At 47.3% G+C, this 12755-nt stretch overlaps 1 protein-coding gene across 12 annotated transcripts in view; it reads right to left on the reverse strand.

Annotated features, from left to right (window-relative positions):
* ZNF618 (zinc finger protein 618) overlaps positions 1-12755 on the reverse strand; it is a 147725-nt gene that overhangs the window by 79924 nt on the left and 55046 nt on the right. For all 12 annotated transcript variants that reach the window (XM_085239109.1, XM_085239103.1, XM_085239102.1 and 9 more), the window contains exon 2: positions 3040-3083. In XM_085239109.1, the coding sequence (XP_085095235.1) occupies positions 3040-3083 (44 nt within the window). The remainder of the gene's footprint in view (positions 1-3039; positions 3084-12755) is intronic.

A 12755-nucleotide genomic window follows, 5' to 3' on the forward strand; every position in this document is an offset into this window, starting at 1 on the left:
TGGAGATTCCCAGCAATTACCCCCAGGTCTGCATCCCCAGCGCTGCTCCACGCTGCCTGCCTTCCTATGAGCCCTAACGATGGCACGTGGGGCTCCGAACTGCTCCACCTCGTACAGACGGGGCTTCGAAGGCTCCAGGAACTTCCCAGGGATAGCAGTGGGATATCTGAGCCCCAGGAAGCGGCCCTGCTCCAACAGAGCCCACATCACATACAGACAGCATCATCCAGTTGGGCTCCTTCTGAGCCCCTCTGCTCAGCTTTTGGCTCTATGCTCCCACAGCTCCAGTTGCCCATCACACAAGCCAAAAAAAAAAAAAAAAAGCTTTCTTGTTACTGGCTTTTAATTTCCCACCTTTTAATTGTCTTCTTGCTTGCAAAAGGAGAAAGAAGTCTGTGATCTACCTTCTCTGGAGCGCTCAATAACACGCACAGCTTTGTCATGCTGTCTTTTAGTTGTCATCTTCTCCAAGGCAAACAATCGTCTCTCCTTTCACCCCCTTAAAAGAAGAGTTTTTTTCTATGCTCCTAATAATTCTCCTTGCTTTTTACAATATCCCATTAATAAGCACACAGTGAGGTACGGGATCCGCACACCACTTAATAAGGTAGGAAACAGAGAGTTCTTTCTGCCACCACCAATTCTCAGCTGAAAACAGCTGCATGCTGAACCAATGTTATTTCAAAGGCAGCAGCCAGGCCCGATCAGAGCTGCAGAGGTGATAAGATCAGAAAAATCCTGTGCCTTCGGAGCTTTTAACATTTACTTGAAACAGAATAAAATCAATTCGCTGCAATAAATAAATAAAAATAGGAGAGACCCAATGCTGTGGTCACATTGAGCTACTACACAGCTAGTAAAAAAATACCAACAGAAAAAAAGGGTAAAGTTGTCCTGGAAACCTTATTTTGCTTACACTTTTTACTGATATAAATTAACAGTTAAAAGCTTACATGATAGCTTGCAATTAATGAGACACATTCAAGCAGGAACAACTTTGAAAAACAACCACCTTGTATTGCCAGCCCCAACGGTTTGATGCCATCAAAACCAAATTTCAACGTTCAGCCACTGGCAGAGCTTTCCTTTAAATCTGAACAGATTTTGCTATTTTGCTTCTTGTGATCATCTGTTGTTCAGGTAGGAAGATGCTGAAGTGGGTTTTGTTTCCGAGCTCCTTAGCCAATTCCTGGCTTTCCTTCCAGCACTTTGTTCAAGTCATCCTGAGTGCAAGCACCAGTGGCTCTCTCTAATAAGCCTCCCAAAACTGGGAAAACCTCGATTTTCTTCTGCATAAGAAGGATGCTGGCACTGCCAAAATCCGCCCATGGAACCCCATCCACTGGGTGCCCCAGAGGTGCCCAAAGCCAAGCAAGTGACAGCAGGTGGAGGTGACACCAGGTCACGGTGAAGTCTGGCACCATGCAAACGTTGCCCACAACAGACAAACTCACTGCTGTTTTCTGTTGCTGACCATCTTCCATTGACAACGATGTAACCCACAAATGTGCTTTGGGTGCTCCACGGTCCCCCCACCCTGTGACGGCAGCTCCCTGCCATCACCTTCTTCCCTATTGCCAGCCATGGGATCAGGCTCGGCCAGCACGGGCTCATGAAATGCAGGGCCAGAGTGGCTGGCAAGCTGCACGGAGGAAAAGGCTCCGTGGGTGCGAGCTGACAGCCGGCAGCAGACGAGCCAGCAGTGTGCCCAGGTGGCCAGGAAGGCCCACGGCATCCTGCCTCGTGTCAGCAGCAGCGCAGCCAGCAGGAGCAGGAGGGGATCGTCCCTCTGTACGGCACTGGTGGGGCCGCACCTCAGCGCTGTGCTCAGTGCTGGGCCCTCACTGCAGTGCGGACACGGAGGCCCTGGAGCGGTGCGGAGATGGGCCTGGAGCTGTGAGGGTCTGGAGCACAAGTGTGATGGGGAGCGGCTGAGGGAGCTGGGATGGGTCAGGGTGGGAAGGGGAGCTCAGGGGGGAGCTCAGCGCTCTCTACAGCTCCTGAAAGGAGGTTGTGGTGAGTGGAGTTGGTGTCTGCTGCCAGGTAATAGCAGGTGATGGCCTCACATTGTGCCAGGAGAGGTTCAGATTGGATATTAGGAAAATTTTCTTCTCATAAAGAGCAGTTGGGCACTGGCCCAGGCTGCCCAGGGAGTGGTGGAGTCACCGTCCCTGGAGGTGTTCAAGCAGAGGGTGGCTGCAACCCTGACAGACATGATCTTAGAGGTCTTTTCCAACCTTAAAGGTTCTGTGATTTGTAATTCTATGATTGCTGACGAAGTGGCACTGATAGACCCGGTGACAGTGGTGGGCCTGGTGGCAGTGACAGCCCCACTGTGGTGGCTGTGAGCTGGCTGTGCTGAGCCGAGGCCCTGAGCAGCAGCAGGGCTGGCTGTCGCTGGTGCAGGCCCAGTCACCGTTCCTGAAGGTGTTCAAGAACTATGGAGACGTGGCACTTGGGGACATGGTCAGTGGGCATGGTGGGGATGGACCGGCCATTGACCTAAATGATCTTAGAGCTCTTTTCCAACCTTATTCTATGATTCTCCAACTCTTGTTCTCCAACTCCCATTCCCCACTGCAGCCCACTCCCCTTGCCTTGCCATGTGTTCTCCTCCAATACATCTTCAGTGTTGTCACCACTTAAACCCTTGCATCACTCAGCTCCTACATCTCCAACTGTTTTTACCACAGAACCTTTGGAACAGGCTAGGAATTTGCTGTGCTGCATATGAATCATGGAAGAGCCATAACCAGAGCTGGTCTTCCACCACAGCATGCTCATGCATGGGGAGACACAGAGATACGTGCACTGCACACGCACTGCTCCTCACAGTCCCCATAGCTAGAATTATCTCCCTTGCATCCACCTCCAGCAAAACATAAATGTGGGTGCACAGTCACTGCCCTGCCAACAGCTCCCAGCTCAGCCTCCTCATGCAGTCACTCTTTGCCATCCATCTCCAAGAGAGCGAATGCAGCTGAGCAAAGCTGAACCTGCCCACCACATCCCCACAAACAAGGGAAATCTGTTCCATACCTGCTGGAAGAGCTCCTCCTCCCGCTGCTGTTGCTTTCGTCAGCCTGAAAGACAGAAGACATTAAAAAAAGGCGGTTTAGGTTGAGAATACGACGCTGTCCTCCAATTCATCTGGTGCACCTTGCACCAAAACCACCCTGAGTTGCACAAATCCTCAGTGCTCAAGTTTGGCAGAATGTACCACACACTTCAGTCCAAGCCCATTGCTTTCAGCAGACCAGGGCAGGACTTCAGACACAGCTCACCAAGGAGGTGATTTTATTCTTCTCCAAAAACACTCAACCAGCAGCAAATGCTGGAGATATTGCTCGTGCAATTATTTTACCGCGTTCTACTGTAGCCCCGCAAAGTCTGAAGCAACAAATCTTCCTATTCAAGAGGAAAATAAGGCCAAAACATTCAACTTACAGAAAGGAAATATCCAAATTCAATGCACCCACTCTCAGACGGCCTAAATTCACACACACACAAAAAAGCACAGTGCCTTGCTATCGCTGCGCCAGATTGGATCAGGCAGTGGGGACCCCAGGTGTCATCCCAACCACGTCAACCCAACCTCCTCAATTCCATCCCTCCTCATTCCAAAGCACAACTCCAAGCCTCTCTCTTCCTGGATGAGGGGCTCTGGGGAGCACACCCTGACAGTCCCTGTCCCACACACCCCTGGCCCAGCCCTCGCTGCTCCCCATGGTGCCCCAATCCCACCCCTGCACAGGGAAGGGGACGGACACGGAGCCACCTCCTCCCTGCCTTCACTCCCCGGCTCTCTGATTAGAGCCTTCCTTGGAAAGACAATATTATTCCAAACCCAGAAATTTTATTTCTGAATTTGTGCAAATATAAGTTAAAAGATATTAGCTGCATTTCACATTTTGTGCAAATGGCAGAAACAGGCAATTCATGTGCAGCAGGATGGGGGCTAGCCAACGATTTCGATAAAATAAACCCTTTTTTAATTTAAATGCTAATGCACTGAATTAAAATTTAATAACTGAGGAAATTGAAAAGCCGAGCAGGAATATTGGAAATAAATCCAAGCAGAAACAGCTGAAATTAAAAATTCTAGAGAGTGGGAGGATAGCAGCTAAGCTGTCTTATATGATTACATTTTTTTTTTCAGAACGAAGGGGGGAAGGAAAAAAATCCTATCTTTGGCTGGCTGTAGGGCAGTAAATCGAGAGTGCTGTGATTTATTGCTCAATTTTCCTGAGGGAAAAAGGCTTTCTTTCATGCTGAAATATTTCATAAATTTCAAGCCAGCATAAATTCTTAATTTAAAAGTTATGGAGGTCACATTTAGTGCAGTGGTGCAATTCTGAAATCTTAAAGGAGTAGCAGCCGAAAATTACAATTTGATTTTTTCTTAATTTTTTTAAGTCTTTGTGTGAAATTTTGTTCAAAGGGATTTCCTGCGTTACAGAGAGCAGAAAGGCATCCTGGCTTCCAACGCTTCCGAAATCCACTGGAAATGAAGAGATAAAAATCTAATTGAATTACAAAAAGTTTTTTTTTTTTTATTATTATTGTTAGCCACTTGAGAAATTTCTGTTAAAAAATTTCCTCCCTCCATTGCCTGGGAAAAGCCAGAAGGGAGGAGCTGACAATGTAATTGCTTCTGTTAGATCTCCAATCTTTTGTGAGCACTGATATGTTCATTTGTTATACAGCTGTTCGGCTACAGAAAGGATGTCAGAGCACCCATAATTCAAAGCAATCAATCAAAAATTAATGATTTGTCATGCTTACACAATGGAAAAAAAAAAAGAAAAAGAAAAAGAAAAAAAAGCTTTATGGGTTCCTGCAACTGGTAGATTGCTCAAACCTTCAGGGCATTTTCTAGAAGATTAGATCTGTGTGTACAAAAAAAAAAAAAAAAAAGATAAAAAAGGAAAAAAAAAAAGAAAAGATGAAAAAGAGACTTGGTAGAAAGGCACGGCAGAAGCCCTGTGGGGTGCTGAGGGGTTGGCATTATCCAAAATCCCACTGAGACTGGGGACACCCAGTGCCCTCCCTTTAGATCTCTGCAAAACCCAACCATGATGGCACCTGCAGGGCCCCATATCTGGGAGGGGGACCACAGCCCACAGCTGCCACACCATGGGCCCACTGGGACCCCCCCATCCCCATGGGGACCCACACACACAACAGGCTCATCACCTGCTGGCACCCAGTGCTGCCATCCCTCAGGGAAAGGTTTTGGCTGAGGAAGTGCCATTTTGGGAAGATCTGTTGGGAAATACAATTTGTAAGAACAGGTTTTTTTGCTTTTTGACCTCTTTTACTCAGCAATTCTTGGGATCCCCTTCTCTCATGACGCCGCAAATATCAGTGCAAGGGGTGAGAGGTGTGTGAGGAGGTTTGATGGTGTGACCCCCACCAACATGAGAGACTTCTCTGCTTCAAAAGAGAAAAGAGAAACCACAGGAGATGAGAGCTCTCAACACAGAATTCATGGGTGTACAACCTGTTGGCTTGCCTAGGATGCCCTGAGTGAAGAAGAGTTGTCTTGGGCCTCATATAAAATATATAATATAGTTAATATAAGTATTAAAGAATATAAGTATTATACTTATATTAAGAATATAAGTAACAAAACTTTTTTAAAAATATTTTTTATTAAAATATATAAAAAAGAGGGCAACAAAAGCACAGAATTAGCAGGCTGGACACACATAAGATGGTTTCCTACCAGACAAGATGCTGTTAGCATAGAATCACAGAATGGTTGGGTTGAAGGGCCCTCACAGCCCCCATCCCCACCTCTGCCATGGGCTGGCTGCCCCCCAGCTCAGGATGCCCAGGGCCCATCCATGGCCTGGGACACCTCCAGGGATGGGGCAGCACAGCTCTGGGAGCAGTGCCGGGGCCTCTGAGGAAAGGATTTCCCCCTCACACCTACCCTAAATCTCCTCTCTTTTAGTTCAAAGCCATTCCCCCTTGTCCCACCACATCTGCCCACACCAACAGTCCATCTCCTGTTTATAAGCTCCTAGGGAGGAGAAGAGCAGCCCACAGCCTGCCCACATGGGAAGATGCTCAAAATCCCACAGATGATAGCAGCATGGTCATCTGGGGCTGCTGCAAGCCCACACCCGTCCCTTTAGCATGGATCCAACAGACCTAAAGAGCAAGCCAAGGCTGAAGGAAATCAGATACGGCCCTTGAAAAGGTTCACAGCTGCTTAAATAAGCCTGTCCCAACAAAAGTGCTGCCAGCAAGGTGACTGTGACATAACGCTGAGGACCCATGAGGCAGCTCCAACCCTCATCAATCACAAAGCAAATATCAGGTTCAGAAAGGAGCCCACGGCCACAGACCTAAGCAGCCTTATTTGCAGATGCAGGGTTGGCTCAGAGATGCCCATGGCTCATCAGCCCAACCCACGGCTTGTTGTGAGCCCAATGTCCCTCTTCATCCACATAGAACAAAACGTTACATTTAACTTCTCAAAATTCACATCTAAAGACTAGAAATACCCAAAGAAATTCAACGTGTCGATCGCTGCACATCACCATCAAGCGCCCTCAACCTGAACGTGCTGAAATGGCTCCAAGCAATGTTCAACAGAGCCATGTCTTCAGGAAGGGCAAAGAGAAACCTTCCCACACCAGCTTACCCAGTTCGTTATGTGAATGATTTCCTCATTTCTAGCTGAGGAAGCAGAGCAGCAGGGCTCGTCCTGGCCCGCCAGTCCGTGACGATGGGGTGCATGGAGAGCTGCAATGGAGACAACGCTCCCACTCGTAACAGTAACACAGCATCAAATAATTTACAGTTCAAAATACGACTTCCTAAAGCTGCTTTCGTGTCTGGTACATCGAGGGTAGTTACACAAAACTAACACAGATAAATAGCTATTAAATTAAAATGCACAAAACCAGAATGTGCTTTCTGACCATATGTTCCCCGACACAAGCAGAAAGTGAATCATGAGATAAATAAGAAACGTATCAGTCAGCATCTCCTAACAGGAGAAAGTGTCAAAAATTAGGAGCCCGAGCAGATGCACAGCTGACCCCAGAAATGTGTGTTTAGAGAAAGGGCTGCACTATGTGGGGAAAATTGAAAATAAAATTAACAGTTACTGAGAAGCAACAGCATAACTAAAAAGCATTAAGATGCGAAATGAGATTTTGGAAGACTGAAGCACGAGGCTCAGTTATGGTTACACAGCTCAGACCCAAAACATGGGCTGATGTAAGGGAGAATTTGTGACACTGAGCCCTGTGCCACGCCGGATCCCACCTCTGTTAATTAACGCATCTATGAATTAATTGCTCCCACCCACGGTAACGACTCTGTATTTTTACTGAAACTTATGAGGTCCTTCCCCAGCCTCTCCCAAAGTGGAGGTAAGGAGAGTTTAAACCCACAGATTGTTTGTAAAAGGGTGGAATTGTTTGTTTTACCTGGGGGGAAGAAAGAGGAGAAAAAAAGACAAAAAACGACCTGAGTGAATTGCAAAAGAGAGCTCAGTCCTTCCTGGCGGAACACAAAGCACACGTACAGGTCAGGAAGGAGCCAGGAGCACACACTCAGCATGGAAAATTTCACTCCAAATAATTAAAATTTGGCACCAGGATAACCAACTGAAAACAGGTCTTGCAAAGGAATGTGCCATAAAAATAACTGCTGGGCTGCCTACCTGCGCTGCCTGTTATTATTAACTTCAGAGCAACAGAACGTGCAGGAAGTGGTTCGGTTTTTTCTTTTTTTTTTTTTCAATAAACAAAGGTTAAGATGCTGGCAGTCTTCTGTTTACCTTTCATTAAAGAGAAGAAAGGAAAAAAAGGAAGAAGGAACCCCACACTGCACCAAAATATCTGCACAACAAAGGGACCAACCCATACACCTGCACCCTTGGTTCCTGCTGTCACGATGGGGATGCCAAGGAAAAGCTCAAGTCCTGAACTTTGAGTGGCAACACAGACCCAACATCACCCACTTTGTTCTTCTCAGCCCTCCCCAGCCCAATGATCTCCCCCAAATTTAATTAAAAGCAAAGGGCATCACTGAGCAGGTGGGAGAGCTGAGCAGCCATGCCTGAGTGCTTCCCAGAGGCAAAGCATTGCCTAAACGAGGTAAAATGGTCTTTGATGCTTTGGAAAGCTTTGGTTTATCCCATCCTTACGCTTCTCCTTAGCACATCCATAGGGGCAGCACCAGCATCTGACAGCAATGAATTTTCCACGAGGGAACAAATAAGCCCATCAGAAATAGGAATGCACTCCCTATTTCCTCAGCTGCAGCTCAAGAAATAACCAAAACAATAAAAAAAGATTCAGAAACAAGGAAATCTGAGCTCCATCAAGCACCTCCTCCATGAGGGCAGGGAGCACCGGCCCCTGGTAGAGCTGAGCACACACGGGGTTTGCTTTGACACAGAGCAGTTCCAAAATCAGGGGTGAGCATCCAGGGGCATTTCTTTTCCTCAGCCATAGCATAAAAGCAGAGCACGTAAAGGAAGAAGCTGCTTCTTCCTCTTGTGGCAAGGGGGAAAACCCGACTGGGACAGGCCCACCCATAAGGTGTCCATTCCAGCACCCTCACTGACAGTTGTATGCTGCACATCCAGTGCAAGAGGATGCAGAACCAACAGTGTACACTCACATCTGCCATACATGTTATTTAAACCCAGCTTTACTCAGACTCATTTTAACATTTCAGTTTCCAAAGACCACTCAGCACAAACTGTAACGGTGACTCCATATGTGGTGATGGCACCTAAGGGTCCTCGCTGCGATGGGACACGAGTCCATTGCTAGCCTGCCTGTCCTCACCATGCCTGGTGCACGTTTAGTGGGGGGTAATTCAGGAGGTTCATTAAACAGCTGCCTCACTCATGCACCACATCCACATGTATGGGTCATACCTGCTGGAATCCGGTGCTCATAGAATCACAGAATCCTAGAATGGCCTGGGTTGCAAAGGCCTGCAGTGCTCATCCAGTTCCAACCCCCTGCTGTGTGCAGGTCGCCAACCAGCAGCCCAGGCTGCCCAGAGCCACATCCAGCCTGGCCTTGAATGCCTGCAGGGATGGGGCATCCACAGCCTCCTTGGGCAACCTGTTCCAGTGCCTCATCACGCTCTGCATGAAAAACTTCCTCCTAATATCCAACCTAAACCTCCCCTGTCTCAGTTTAAAACCATTCCCCTTGTCCTATCACCATCCACCCTCACAAACAGCCGTTCCCCCTCCTGTTTATCTGCTCCCTTCAAGCACTGGAAGGCCACAATGAGGTCTCCCTGCAGCCTTCTCTTCTCCAAGCTGAACAAGCCCAGCTCTCTCAGCCTTTCCTCATAGGAGAGGAGCTCCAGCCCTCTGATCATCTTAGTGCCCTCCTCTGGACTCGTTCTCATTGTAAAAAGAAATAAGCTGTTAATGAGCAATTTCAAAACAGCATCACCTAAGGTTAGCTTCCTGATGGTGGCCAATGTCCCAGAGAGAACAAAAGGCAAAGAAAATGTTAAGGCACAGCCCTTTGGTGCAATCTGGTTCCCAGTGTGTGAGAACAGCTAAGAGCAGAGCCAGGACCCACCTAAGGACCCACCTCAGATACAGAGCTGATGCTCCAGTCCCCATGGGGCCCGAAGGAGAAGCCAAAGGTGCTCACCAGGTCCCACACACAGAGGGTGCCCATCCCTGCATTAGCAGGGGGAATTAAAAGACGGTGATGTATCACATTTGTACACCTGGGAAGTACTTTGCTTCCTGCAGGTCCTCAGCTGCCATGAAACCGTGCAGTGCTTCCCAAACTGCTGGTGATGGGGCCTGGAGCCCAGGGCAGCCCACAGTTCAGGTGTGAGCACGGGATTCCACTGGAAAAGCTGAAAGGGGAATGAAGCTTTCTACACTCAGAGTTTCAGTTCTACTGCCTGAACCCAGGGACTCTCTCTATGCCAACTTCAGTTGGCAGATGTAGTTTTCTTTTAATGTTATTATTATTATTACTATTTGTAATATTGTTTGGTCTTGAAAACACTTGAACTGGGATTGCTCAATTTTTTCCCCAAATTCTTACATTGGGAACAGAAAGTTGGAACTTGGGAGGGAAAACTGTAAGCAGGCAAACAAACAAACAAACGAAGTTATCAAAATCTAGAAACTACTTTCATTAAATTTCACTGTCTTTATTCCTTGCTTATCATTACCTTTCCATTCTACAAGCTTAACCTAATAACGTGGGTACTCCACCTGCAGCCACCTGTTTTCTGAGCTCTCAGCAACTCGTAAGCACAAGTCCTAAAAGCTTTGTGCTGGAGAGGTGCAATCCCTGCTGGGAAAGGCACAGATCTGCCAGCTCTTAACCAGGAGAGCTGAGCTAACACCAGAGCCAGCAGCAGAACACTTCTGGCACACCTCCACACTTCTCCCACTTACAGCCATACCACAGATCGAGAACTATCCACCAGATTTCATGTCAGCTTATTGGTATCGAGGGGGAAAAAACAAATAGTGCAACCAGCTCGGCTGTGCACTGAGCAAATCCAGTCAAATCCAATCAAAATTGAACCAAAAAAAAAAAAAAAAAAAAAAAAAAAAAAAAAAAAAAAAAAGCCTTTGAAGCACCCAGGATTTCCACATCATCTACCATTTGTTTGGGCTCCCAGTACTTCAGGTAGTCCCAGACAGGTTTAAGGACTGCAAGCAGTTGCCTTTGAGTCAAGGGAATATTCATATGAGTAATTTTATGAACTCGCTGAAAGCACTGGTAGAATCTGTGCTTTGAATTTCAATTTTTCTCTTGTGGCAGCGCAGGGAAATTCAAGTAGCATATTCTGGCAAAGGTAGACAGAAGAAAGGGAACATTAAATAAATTTTAACCTAAAACTACAACTGTGCAAACAAGTATTAAAAAGCTTCAACCCAACACACCTCGCTGAGCTGCTGGTTTTGTCTTTTGCGGTTTGGGTGGTTTCATTTTTTTTATTCTTTATGTTTTTATTTTTATTTTTTTTCAGAAAAGTCATGAAATTAAAATCATGAATTAAATCAATGCAGTAAATTGGCCTGGATTAGAAGAGTTACTCCTTGATTATAAGCAACCGAAAAGTAATCAAAATATTTTTCCCATCTCCTGTTGCTTGGCGCTCTCCTTACTCCACTCTTTATGAGAAAAATAATCAAATTGAGGGTGAAGAGGAGAAAAACCATTACTGATTGCTCCTCAACTCTCGCATTATTAAAAGCTGGAAAATAAGAGTGACCAGGCAAAATAACAGAATTATCTGAATCAGGCACTTGTTTACAGATGGTATGAGTTTCCCAGAAAAAGAAACAGCTGGAAATATTTTTAAGGAATAAATGTATGCGGAATGAAAGCTCGGGGGGGAGGAGGGCACTGTTATTTTTTTACTCGGGGAAAAAAAAAGAAAGGAGAAAACCCACACAATAGAATTTCAGAAATCCACCCATTTCTCCAGGTTTCCAATTTCACAGGAAACTCGCAGGAAATCAATTCTTACAAAATCCTGTTACAGGCACTTCTCCAAGTTGATAAAACAAACCTATCTTGCACGAGACAAGCTCACGTGAAGGGAAAATTAAAATAGGACTTATTTCTACACGGAATCCCACACATCTTACTACAAAAGCTCTGTTAAACACGTTTTCTTTGCCACACATGAGCAGAGGCACATCTCTTGGCTGTGCGTAGGAATGCTTTCAAATGCTGCAACTGATGGAGCGGCCATTGCTGACATGGATGCCAGCAGCCATCCAGCCTCTGCACAGCAGGAAGCACAGGCCCTGAGGAGCTGAGGGCCCTGAGGAGCTGAGGGCCCTGAGGAGCTGCAGGACATGAGGCCTCCTCTCAGCCTCCTCTTCTCTGGGCCGACCAAAACCTGGCAGTCCATGCCCTCCAGACCCTTTCCTCATCTCCACAGCCCTTCTTTGGATGCTCTCTATGAGCTCCATGGCAAGGACTCTGGGTCCATCTGCCTAGTTCCGTCACCCTCAAAGTAAAAAAAGTTTTTCTTCATGTTTGTATGGAACTTCCTGTGCTCCAGTTTGTGCCCATCTCCCCTCGTCCTGTTGCTGGGCACGACTCAGCAGAGCCTGGCCCCATCCACTTGACTCCCACCCGTTAAATACTGACAATCATTGATCAGATCCCCTCTCCCCTTCCCTCCCGCAGCTGAACAGCCCTGGGGCTCTCAGCCTTTCCCCATCAGGAGCTGCTCCAGGCCCCACCATCTCTGCACCCTGCGCTGGGCTCTGTGCAGCAGTTTGCTCTGCCTGGAGCTGGGGAGCCCAGCACTGCACACAGTGCTCCAGCGGTGCCCTCCCCAGTGCAGAGCAGTGTGGGGGGATCACCTCTCCCACCCTGCTGGCCAGGCTCTGTGCAATGCACCCTTGGGATACCATTGGCATTCTTGGCTACCAGGGCACGCTGCTGCCTCATGGTCACCCTGCTGACCACTCAGGTCCTTCCCTTCAGAGCTCCTCTCCAGTAGCTGTACTGATGCATGCAGGTACTGCTTTCTGAGCTTTGATAATGGTGCTGGCAAAGAGGGAGCCGAGCCCACATCCAGAGGAAAAACACCTCTGTGCTGGTAACTCCTCCACTGCTCATGAAACCCCAAAGCCTAGTTGCTGTTGCTCAGTGTGGAAAGGACGGAGACCCACACAGACCATCCTGCTCATCTCTGATGCAAGTCTGTGACCTTCAAGAAGCCCCAACCAAAACATTAGAAAACATTAAAATCAAGAAATA

Source organism: Meleagris gallopavo, chromosome 19 (genome assembly GCF_905368555.1).
Source record: "Meleagris gallopavo chromosome 19, MGAL_WU_HG_1.1, whole genome shotgun sequence".
Taxonomy (NCBI): domain Eukaryota; kingdom Metazoa; phylum Chordata; class Aves; order Galliformes; family Phasianidae; genus Meleagris; species Meleagris gallopavo.